A 12,394-nucleotide genomic window follows, 5' to 3' on the forward strand; every position below is an offset into this window, starting at 1 on the left:
GCTAAATTATAACTGAATTCTTCAGCACAGTTTATATTCTCATCTGTGAAAGAAAGCCATGATTTTTCAGAGGAGACAATGTTGGGCTATAATTCATTCCTACAACTACTCCACCAACTTGATATTGTTTACATTGGGGCTCAATTAAGAACAAGCTTGACACCTGGTACTTCTTTAGCTTAGTCCCACTCTGCCAGATGATTCAAATCCATAACAGGTGCTATGGCAGTGCAAGTGGAGCTCCATTAAAAAAGCTAGAGTCAGATAAAATAGAAACCATAGTATACATTTAGCCACTTAACACACAACTGCTGACTAGCAGACAGGAAGAAAAATTGTTCCATTCCACCCTTCATTGTTTGTTTTAAAAATAAAATTTTTAGTGTTTCAGATTTTAGAATTGCAAAACTTAAAACTCGTGTTAATAAAACAAGCATGGCTGTAATCGAAACATGACTAGATACCAAGCTGCTCTGCAATAATTATTAGGATTTCTTGAGCAAGGACATTAAAAATGTTGCAATATTATGCTATTGCTCATAATACTTCAAAAGTGATCAGCAGTTCAATCTTCTGGATGTCCCATTGAATAAAACAGGACATACTTTTCAGCTGAATGGCTTAGGGTTGCTTAAGAGAAATCTTAACTGTTTGAGGTATGGCATTATGAACTTTTGCAAACAAAAGCCGACATACAAGGGGATGGAGATGTCACTTGGTGGTAGAGTATCTGCTTGGAATGCAGAAGGTCCCCTGTTCAATCCCCAGCGTCCCAATCAAAGGATCTGGCAGTAGGTCATGTGAAAGACCTCGCCTGAGACCCTGGAGAGATGCTGCCAGACTGCATAGGCAATACTGACTTTGATGGGCCAAAGGTCTGATCCTGGATGAGGCACTTTATGTGATCATGTGTATCAACTGCACAGGCAAGGTGATTTATGATTTTTAAGGTTCAGCTGGCTGAAGTCACACTTTAGAGCACTACTAAAATGGCAAACTGCAGACTATTTCGTTTGAGGGACGTCAAGTGGTTATAAGGGTATTAGTTCATAGTAAACTGTTTCAGAATTGCATGACTAAACTGTACCTTTGTGCAATCTTTGTATTTGAAAACGAAACAATTAATTTATCCTAATGTCCCACATACATAACAACAGACACACATCAGTTTCACACATTTCCTGCAACACACACCTTCTGGGGACTTGCAGAATGAAATATGCAATTGATCACAGAGTTGCTTTGGTCTCCTGGGTTGCAGTGTCCTCAGGGAATAGGTGATCCTCAGGACAGCAAGCCCTTGCCAGCACGCCCCTGAAACTAGCTTCCAGAACAGACTTCAGCTTTCAGAGAGAGATCAGTCTAGGTATTAGCATCTTATAAATGATGCCAAAATGAAGCTTTGGGCACACCTGAACTTCTGGCACAATTGGCTGATGTCTTTGGGTAGGGAGAGAGTTTCTTTCTTCTCATAATTCTTCTCATATTCAGACAGTTGTGTCTGAATAGGCCATCATTTGAGGCTGAGAAAAAAAGAAGGCTGCTCCAGATGGAAACAACTTATGCAACCTTCTTCTCCCTTCCCAGTCCTCAGTCTGGAAATGAGGCAAGCTGACATTGCTGCTCACCAGCCTATTCAATGGGTGCAAGGATCGTGGTACAGATAATGGATGCATAGTTGTAAAAAAATAAACAAACCCTGGTTAGAATTAAAAATAAAACGTTAAATAGATTTTACTTCAACTAATCAAAGCTAAGCAGACATCCTGTGTTAAGTATTGAGAACATGAACACTGATGGAAGACCTTATAAGAAGCGGGGGGGAAATCAGAAATTTTACAGTGGGCAATTACTTAAGAGCTATCTGTATCTAAATGTGCAATAATTTGATTACATTTCTATTTAATATTATAATGATCAAGAACACAAAATAGTGATTTTATTACCAGAGAGAGCAGTAACAATACACAGCAAACTGACATTTAAGACTGTGTCACAGCATCTATGATAAGCTGCATATTGGTTTAAACTAATGCATTATATGCCTCTAGGGAATGGCAGATTCAGAGGCTGGATTTTAACATCAAAATCTATCCATTAATCTTGACTTAAATATAATCTACCCTGATGTAAGAGGAAGAATGGGTATTCAATGAATTACCATTATGAAATACAGCATTAATATATTTTATCAATAATTTATGTAGAATCTTGACTATGACCATTACATGTACTCTCTAAGGCTCTAAACCAAGCCAAAAAAAAAAAAAAGGTTTGTTCACATCAGACTAGTGAATCAAGTGCATGTTCTAGCCTTCAGAAACACCACAGCACTGTGTACATGCAACTTTTTCTTCGGAAAAAAAATCTTCTCCATCACTTTCAGCTATGCCCCTCCCCCAAAGTTGTCAAAAGCTATTCCACGCTCTGTTGCTTTGGTGTGAATAGGAGAAAAGGGGAATAAGAGTGATCCTATGTCACGGAAGAACAAAGGGCACTTGCTCTCACAACCTGATTACTGAACAGACAGCTGAAAAATTAACACATGTATAAGTCAGTTTCAAAGTTCCACATAACTTCTTTTTCTGTTTCAGTGAACTGATAAAGGAAATAAAGTTGGCTGCTCTGTATAGTAAACAAACTAACTAGAAATTGTTGTTTCAAGACCACTGTCCCTGGAACCTGTTGAATTCAAGTCTTAACAGATTTTTTTTTTTAAAAGCTGATTGAAAAATAATCTGTAATGTGCCAAGAAGCGACAATGTCAATACTGTCAATTAGCTACTGGGTCAGCAAGAGCCCCAGTGTTAACACCAAGTACTTAAAATGGTGAGCACATCTGAATAAATTGAGCTATATTATTCACTCCAAAAACTGAACCATATTTTTATGCAGCACTCTGTAAAACACAGCGACAGAACATGCAGCCACTGTATGCTAAAAATCTTATTGCCTACCAGTGTGCAATTTTCAGATTCTCGTAAGGCTATAATATATGGCTGGGATGCCAGGAGCAGCTCACGGGTGCGTGTGGTACAGGCCTATTCTACAACTAGATTATTTTCTGAAACAGTAAGCAAACTCAGATATCAAGAAACACATAATCAGACTTCACAAGGTACAGGGGTGGGAGAAACATGGAGTGTGAATTCTCTGCAATCCTACAAGAAGTAATGTTAATTAGCATAAAGCACAATGTACTTTACTAGCAAATCTTTGGCTGTGATGAGTAAAAATGTACTAAAGGTACCTCTGAATAATCTAAACTGTACAGCTGCAGTTTGAAGGCATCACAATAGTGCTCCATTTTAAAGTGTTTTACCAGTTATGAATACTTCTGTATTTTTTTTCATTGCCAAAGCAGTTTGTAAACAGTCATGGGTTAATCTGAATTTTCTTAGGAATTCATAAATTAAACTTGGCTTTCCTCACAGATACCTTACACTGCATGTCCTTTTGTATTGTTGTGCTGTTATAGGAGGATCATGTTTTTAAAAAGCCTTTGTAGGCAACACTCTAAGCATTTTATTTTTGTTTACTGCTAAAACCTGGTTGTCTTCATGCAAAAACAGCATAAATATATAAGTCCTGACTTCATTTTCCCACATCCTTCTTTTGAACACCAATTAGCAAAACAACCCCTTCCCCCTTCTTCCCCGAACCTGTCAAGCTGTTCAGAGTAGTTTGTAACACTACAATAGTACTATTGTGAACCATGTCTGGGCTTCCTTCCCACAGAGAGTTAAAATGGGCAGTTCCTGTTGTCAATGATTGGTGTCCAGTGAAACAATACGCAGCCAGGTTTTATCAGCTCCACGCCAAAAAAGTGAAGCCAGGGAACCCAAGCCTTCATATCATGCTGAACCATATGCCAACCCTGCTGGCCCCAAAGGTTTATCGCTGAGAATCAGGATCCATCATGTCCCCTGTGAAATTTCACCTCACATACCTTCTGTGAAATACATGGCTTTGCTGAAAATTGAACCTTTTCACAATTGGCAAGAACAGATGGATGGTAAATGGGGATTGGCAACAGGAATTAAAAGATTTTGAAAGCTCATACTGGTAATAAGTAGAAGTACGCCAAACAAAATGGATAAATTTGTGACCTTTTATCTTTTTATTTTAATTAATTGCTAAGAGAAAAGATCTTTTTAAAAACAACCTATATTTCAACAAGAATAGTAGGCAGAACCTCCTCAAAGTAGTACCTTATTGGTAGCTTCCTTCCATGCTAAAACTAAAATCAGCTTCAAACTCTTTTTTATAAGAGGAGAATAGGATTTTAAAAATGTTTGTGGTCAAATATGGCACATGCAGAATCCTTTTACTGAAATTTGTTTCTGGTTAATTTAAGAAGCAGCCCAGCAAAACATGTTTTAACTATTCTTTTATATAACCATTCCTTTCTGAATAAAAGTAAAGATTTATAGTAAATCTCGCAAAATCTCAAATCTTGCATTTTAGAAAACCTGCTGGTTATTACAACTCTGTGAAAATTATAATATACTAAATTGTGAAAGGCTTTAAAATAGTTCAAGGAACTCAACTAATTCAAATAGACAAAAGTAAGTAATTAAAATAGACAAAATTCCTTTGCTACGTAATGTAAGCTATACAAGCAAGTACAATTATTTATTTAAGTACAGCATAGACATGTGTTTGGTCTGGCAAAGGAACTGTAAAATGAATTAAGACCAATGATAGAACTACTTTGAATTTTTTTTAAAGCAAACACAACCTAAAGGTTGATGAATATAGGATTAATGACAAATTCTACCTTAGTCAATCATCTTCTCTTATTTGAAACATATGTTGCATTGCATAAAACAAACAAAAAATAAACATAATTAAAAGAAATTTTATAGAATCACTGTGGTCAACCAGCTTGCTGGAGCCACAGCCTCAAATCTCCATCTGCTATCAGATCATTTGTAGTTAGTGTCACTTTTTGCACTGTGAGTCTCTCACGCTTAGTTCCCTCCTACTGTACAAAGATGTTAATGATGAGTGCTTAAAATTATTGAGTGTTTAAAAATTATCGAGACAAGGAATCCAAGCCTGACTTCTCCTTAAAGGCTAAAATGACCATACTGAGGCTATTATACTTTGATCACATTATGAGAAGACTCACTGGGATGATGCTTGCAAAAGTTGAAGACAGTAGGAAACTAGGAAGACCCAACGTAAGATGGATTGACTCAATAAAGGAAGGCCTTCAATTTTAAAGACCTGAGGCCTTCAGTTTTTAAAGACCTGAGCAAAGCTGGTAATGACAGGATATTTTGGAGGTCACTAATTCAAAGGGTCAACATAAGTGACTTCACAGCACATAACACATACAAAGAATACAAAGTAAGTTGGACATAAAACTTATTATGGACTGGAATAAAATTTGCTAAGACTTATAAAATTAAGCCCTACCAAGTCTATTTTACTAAGACTTATATTTGCTAATTTTGCAAATTTGCTAAATTTTGCTAAATTTGCTAAGACTTATAAGATCAAGTCTACCAAGTTTGACTGGAATGGCTCTCCACAGGATTACCTGTGACATTAATGACAGTTATCTATAAGACTCACTCAGATCCTAAAAATGGAAATATGTAGCACCGACTTCAACAGAATGAAGGTCATATCAGAATAAAGTTTATCAATCCTTGGAACTTCTCTTTCAAACTTAAGTCTACTTTTCTGAGCTCCTAGACTGCACCCATATTTTCAAAAAGCAAGCAAACAGGGTTTTGGATCCAATCAAACAATAACATTGCTACTGACAGAAAGATTTCCTTCAGAAAAGTATGATTTCTTTCCCCCCTTCCACTGCAACTCAAAGTGCAATTGCTGACAGCGTGCTATAGTGGTTAGCATTCCAGATTAGAATCTGGGAGACCCAAATTCAAATCCCCACTCTGCAATGGAAGCTTGCTGGGTGACCTTGAGCCAGTCACACAAAGTCAGGCTCTCTTACCTCATTCAGTTATTGTCTGAGGATAAAATGGAAAAGGGGGAAACTGTATGCCACTTTGGGCCCCCATTGTTGAGAAAAGTACAGTATAAATGAAGTACCGTATAAACTCGTGTATAAGCCGACTCGTGTATAAGCCGAGGCACCTAATTTTACTACCAAAACCTGGGGAAACGTATTGACTGAGTATAAGCCGAAGGTGGGAAGCCGGGAGGCAGAGGGAGCTCCTTATTTGGGCAGTGACTCCCCCTGATGTCATTGCCCAAATAAGGAGCTCCCTCCACCTCCCAGGAGGCTGGGCTTCCTCAAACCCAGCCCTGAGGTGGAGGGAGCTCCTTATTTGGGCAATGACATCGGGGGAGTCACTGCCCAAATAAGGAGCTCCCTCTGCCTCCAGGAGTTTGAGGAAGCCCAGCCAGCCAGGGTTCTCCTTCACCCTCCGAGGAGGGCAGCAACAAGCGGCTGGAGGTTGTCCCAGCCACGCCCCCAGCCTCGGCAGAGGCCTGAAGAACTGGCTGGTAAGCAGGACTCGTGTATAAGCCATGGGGACATTTTTCAGCCTTAAAACAGGGCTGAAAAACTCGGCTTATACGCGAGTATATATGGTAAGAAGAATCTCTGCTGCTCTTGGGGTCCAGTGGAGGACCAGGAACAACGCTGGGAAAAGTTGGGAGGCCGCAGTGGGTCAGGGAAACTGGCAAAAATCACCCTCCATTCCATCGCAGAAATTCTCCATGGAATACAACCCAGAATAATTTCACACACAGCTGCCCATTTGTAGTCCACTGCTGTGTATACAAGGACATGTGGCCTGGGCCATTACCAGAATACCTGCCTCCAGACACCTCCTAAATCCCAGACAGTCAGGAGTTGCTGGAATTAAAGGCTCTCACATTATCTCGGCCTCTCTTTAGCTTCCATGACTAGCCTAGGATGCTGCATCTCTGTTTCAGGGAAATAAATGTTTTAGGATAAATCTGTTTTTCTGGAATCTGACTGCTGCAAAGTATCTTGTATCTCACACCCATTAGAGGACTCCCCATGATTTGAGAACTATTGAATCAAAAACTTAGAACTACATTCTGAATTAATGGAAATACCTAAGAAATGCTTTTTTATCAAACAAAACAGAGATGAGCAATGCAGAAAAAAATGTAAACACTAGAGTTTAGGAATGACACATTAGTACAATCAATCAATTTTACTTCATGTATGCTTGGCTCTTTCACAGTGGTCCAATATATTTAACCGTTTAGAGAGAGAAAGCAGAATTTCTGCCTGCAAGATGAAAAAAAAATATTTTGTGACATCATGAATTATTTTTACCAACCTAAAAATGCTGAGGAAAAGCCAAAGGCTGTTGTGATGGTGGTGGTGGTGGGGAAAAACATAATATATATACAAGACCCCTGCTCAATGTCACAGCACACAGACACATACAGACAATCAATGTACAAATCCCTAAATAGTTTTCATAAGCGTTGTGAACAATCTTTACGGCAAATATAAACAAGATTTTTAAAACCAGTCATGAATGCCTACTGAATCAGTCGTCTCAACTTGCTATATTCTAAGGCATTTAAAGTGATGCATTGGAATTGGTCATTATAAAAATCCTAGTCTTTCAACAGGTAACTAATAAATTACTTGAACAAGCCTACGTGACACCTAAGCTCCAATAGCCAAGCAGACCACTGCCTACTCATGCTCTCCACACTGTTTTTTCTCTCTAATTGTATGATCAAGGCAATAAATTGGTTTTGAGGGATAAAAAAGGACTATAAAGTGCCTACCATGACAAAACTGGAGGTTGTAAGAAAATGCACTTTAACACAAGTAAGGCAAGACAAGACAAATGAAGGAAAGGTATCAAAGCCTGAAAGACAGTCATCAATACTGACAGATTACTGTAATTCTGGCTGTCAGGACAATCGATTTAAACAGCATATGCCAATCAATACTCTTGTAATTTACTGAACAGCATTAGATACATACATAGCCGTGCCCAAGATAAGCCCCAGACTACTTTTAATGAACATAAATTACACAATTTATGCTTTGGAATCTCAAGTCTGTGGATAGAAAATAGCTTACGCAAATTATTGGCATAAGATGTGTTAAAATTATTTTGTCATTTTCATTATTCAGGAGTTTACTGTATCACCCATGATATATATTTTTCAGGCTGCTTCCATTTCCGGTTAAGGTCTGCAAAAATATCACTTAGATACACCAATGTTTAAAAATGTATGTATAACTAATTATTTCTTTTCTTTGGATTGTATAATGTTTGGAAGTTTTAAGTGGCTGCCTCCTTCCTGGGTTTCCACAGCTTAACAGTAATTGCTTTCCATTAGAAAATGGGACCTTTTACCACAACAAATTGTAAGTTTTAAATATGATTAACATATGGCACAAATTTGCTGAATGGTCTTGTGAGACATCTTTATAAAGGCACCTCTAGGGAACGCAAATGAATGATGTATGAATTGAACACATAAGAACTGACATAAAATTTATATATGACCAGATTTTGTAGCATAAACTGGTTATTTCTAAGCAAATTGCTTTTCAATTTTCACTCAACAAGAGGAGGCATCTTGGCTTAAACTCCTTTCACCCTTCTCATTCTTCAGTGATAATGATACAGTCCTTCATTTACACCACCAATCCCAATCATTATGGTGCATTTTACTGCACTGATGCACAAAATAAAAGTTTATCATGTTAAGAAAATTTGGGTGACAACACAATAAAGCTATATAGCATGCACTTTAAATGAACTAACATACTGCTTGCTTTAATTTTAAACTAATAAACTATCATGACAGTACTACTGCACTACTGTTAAAACAATAAAAATACTCCTTGAAGACAGCTGTTCTAAGCAGAACCGTAATCAGTGTATAAACATATAAATGCACACACACAGATCTATTCAATGGGGGCTCAATCTCACAAAAGTGCTTTCAGGATTATACTGTGATTCCTGCAATTAATGCACTACTCTAATTGAATTTTTGAAACTATTTATATTGAATATACTCCATGCTTCAGATTTTTTCCTTGAAAACAATTGTACTACTAAAAACAATCAATTTCAATAAAAGAATCCGCATATATAAACACAGAGGAAAGTTTGGGATTTAAAAGGATACAAGTTTTGGTATAACGGGATGAGTGACTTCAGTGCTCTGCTTGCATTAATGGCTGTTGCACGAACCATAATAGGAAGAATTTTTCCATTTACAATAGCACCATCAAACAATGGACCAAAGAATGGGACCTGAATCAGAAAATGGAGAACGTCAGCTGTTAAATCATTCTCTTCTCTAACAATTAGCAATCAACAGTAACAAAGGATTGTTCAAACAGATCATTCTTCTCACCTGCAGTTAGTCAATCACAGCAGTTATTCAAAATATTCCAAGAGGCAGTTTATTATATGAAAGTATCCTGATAAGATCACTTGATATTCAATCGTTCTCTTTATTTCACTTTAAGAAGCATTTGAATAAATTTATCTTATTCAGGCTCCATTTAAGACTAATAACAGTCATGTATGCATATTAGAGTCCGAGAGGTCAAACCATGAATAAGATTAGAATAGGGAACAAATGTGCTGAAGGGACATGATATAGTTTGACAAAGACAACTAGTAAGAGTTCAGATTCACCCATATGGATACAGCAATCTTAACTTGCAATTAATGAACAAGTAATCACAATCACTACTAAGATACTGTCACATCACTGAAGGAAGGAATAGTGTAAGATGGGACATGTACGTTGGTTATTAGCAGATGTTCTGATCCAAACAGGCATATGCACAGCAATGGACTTCAAGTGTCTAGCCACTCAAACTGCTTATTAATTACTATCTGATGGCTGAAAACATTCATCAGCTACTGATGGGGAAATTCCAGCTAGGGTTTTTTAAGCATGCAATGCCATGTTGCAAGTTCAGTTTCTAACCAGTCAATGAGGAAGCTGCCTGCTCTGCACATAAATCTCTTTTTCAGGAGCCAGATGATGGCAAACATGAAGACTAGTGGTGGAATGGATAGAGGCAACTATTCTAGCTTTTTGCTTCCCTGCACCTTTTCTGACTATCTTCACATAACATTATCATGCTTTTAAGTGGTAAGAAAACTAGTTCTAGATTGTTCCTTGCTAATTCTGTGCAAATGCTCTAATTTGTTATTCATTCTGCACTCTGTAAACAAATACTATCAATGAGTCGGCAGAGAGTGGGAAATCCTGCATTGATACTAGCAGGGTGGGTTGGAGGGGGAAATAAAAGCAGATGTCTGGGCTACCTCCCAGCAGATGTCAAACCCCCTCCAAAGGCAACAGCCTGCCATGAAAACAAACTGGAGGGAATATTTAAACTATTTCATTTTATATATTGCACAGACATAGCCAGATGGTCATGACATGAGAATCCCAGAAAAGGAGGCATAAGCTGGCTTCCACACAATTCATGTTTCCTAATGCCCTCTCTGTGAGAACTTTTAAAAGCTGGTAGAATGAGCATACTTTCTTCTATTTGCCTGAATTTTGGCAAGGAATCGGATGGGTGCAGTATATATGAATTTCATCTCAACTGGAGGAAGAGAAATACAGTATGAAATGCGTTTCCAATTGAAAACAACAGAAATGGGTATCAGATTAATTTTAATGCCTGTTGCTTTATTTCTGATATTTTAAAAACCAAACTTATAGTTGCTTCGATTGAGGAAAAGAAAATATTTTGTCACAAGCATATCACATTTTCCTTTGGATGACAGAGGGTTTTTTTTAAACTTAACAGCTCCAGAACGAGATACAATCTTGCCCTATTTTGGGCAGTGGCATATTCTGTGTTGGATCCAAAGCTCCTGTGAATGAAGACAAGTTCATGGAAGCAGTTCCTACCACTGGCTTTTGTATGTTTTCCAGACTGTGTGGCTATGGCCCGGTAGTTTTTGCTCCTAACATTTCACCCTCATCTATGGCTGATGGCATCTTCAGAAGTGTGTCACAGGGAGTGATGTGACATACTTCTGAAGATGCTAGCCATAGTTGGGGGCAAAAAGTTAGGAGCAAAACTACCAGACCACAGCCACAAAGTCCAGAAAAGCCAGAAAAGCCAGCTGATTCCAGCTGTGAAAGCCTTCAGCAGTACACTTTATACCACATTCCTGTTCTTCCAGCAGCCCACTACATTTGAGAAACTATTGCTGAGAACTGAAGGATCCTTCAGGAAAACATGCCATGCAGCTCACAGGGTTGCAAGAAGGAAAATTGGCTAGTATCCCCCCCCCCCCCCACCCTGACATACACATGCTCTTGTGTGAGCATAGGCAAGTGGAGGGCAAAATGGAAAGGAATAAAAAATTGCTTCTGTGAACTTGTGCTGCTGGCAGAAAGTTATATCCATTCGATAGTGATAAAGCAGGACAATACTGATGTGGATAAGGGAAGACAGCTGAAGTCAATCTCTCCTGTAATGCCATCTTGCCTCTCAGACTTCAGATGCTAAATTCAGTTACAGAGAATATAGAGATACCTCTGGAACAAGGAAAGATGGCATTTCACACTGCAGCATTGCATAATACCAGCCCACCAGCAGTTAGCCCTCTTAGCAGCAAAGGGGCAATTTTATGGAATTTCAAGTTTGGAGCCTTAAACTGCTTTTGTTTCCTTGTTCTGATCAGAATTCAGATGAATTCTATCCCAAGAGAGCTGCTTCTGGCAATGTTAACATCTCATGGAGCGAATGGAGTAATTTGCCATGCTGGAAACCAGAACAGGTTGCTTCAAGAATAATCTAGAACACAGCTATTGCATGAGGAAAATAAATCTTTACCTCAGGTTTTTTCATAATCTGGATACTGAACATATAATTCTTCATTGGATATATGACAATGAGCACATCTCCAAATTCGGTAGGAATTATTCCTCTTCTGTAGTCCCGTGTATGCTCTGACCAGACAATGTGAACTTCATCATTTCCTAAATGTCTTAGCTGAAATAACAAAAACAATTTTCTAAAATAAATATTTATTTATAATGTGATCTCTATTCCGCCCGTTCCCTTTTGGGCTCATGGTGGTTTCCGATTTGTGTAGAACATTACAATAAATTCAATATCAATATAATTAAAACTAAGATTAAAATCTAACTAAGATATGAAACAGTATACTTTGGTCGCATCTGAATTCAGTAGCCCCATTTCTAATAATGTTTGTAGGGTTAGATTGGGGATAGTAGTGAACCCTATTGGAGGAAATAAGGAATAAATGGAGGAGAAAGTTGGAAGGGAGGGATAAGGAAGGGAACGAAATGAAAAGGAAAGGAGGGAGGGAGGGAGGGAGGGAGAAAGGAAAGGGGAAATAGGGAGGCAAGGCCTAATGGTGGTCCCTAGCAGCCTCAACTACATGCC

The 12,394-nt window shown here is 38.2% G+C and overlaps 1 protein-coding gene across 14 annotated transcripts in view; it reads right to left on the bottom strand.

Moving 5' to 3' along the window:
- Positions 1-12,394, bottom strand: part of RALGAPA1 (Ral GTPase activating protein catalytic subunit alpha 1) — a 149,595-nt gene that overhangs the window by 17,812 nt on the left and 119,389 nt on the right. For 13 of the 14 annotated variants that reach the window (XM_048484823.1, XM_048484822.1, XM_048484817.1 and 10 more), the window contains 2 exons: positions 11,819-11,977; positions 9,127-9,254 (listed from right to left, as the gene is read on the bottom strand). In XM_048484823.1, the coding sequence (XP_048340780.1) occupies positions 9,127-9,254; positions 11,819-11,977 (287 nt within the window). Of the gene's footprint in view, positions 1-9,126; positions 9,255-11,818; positions 11,980-12,394 lie in introns of those variants that run through there. The other variant, XM_048484819.1, reaches the window with a different exon arrangement.

This window comes from Sphaerodactylus townsendi, linkage group LG02, assembly GCF_021028975.2.
Source record: "Sphaerodactylus townsendi isolate TG3544 linkage group LG02, MPM_Stown_v2.3, whole genome shotgun sequence".
NCBI lineage: Eukaryota > Metazoa > Chordata > Lepidosauria > Squamata > Sphaerodactylidae > Sphaerodactylus > Sphaerodactylus townsendi.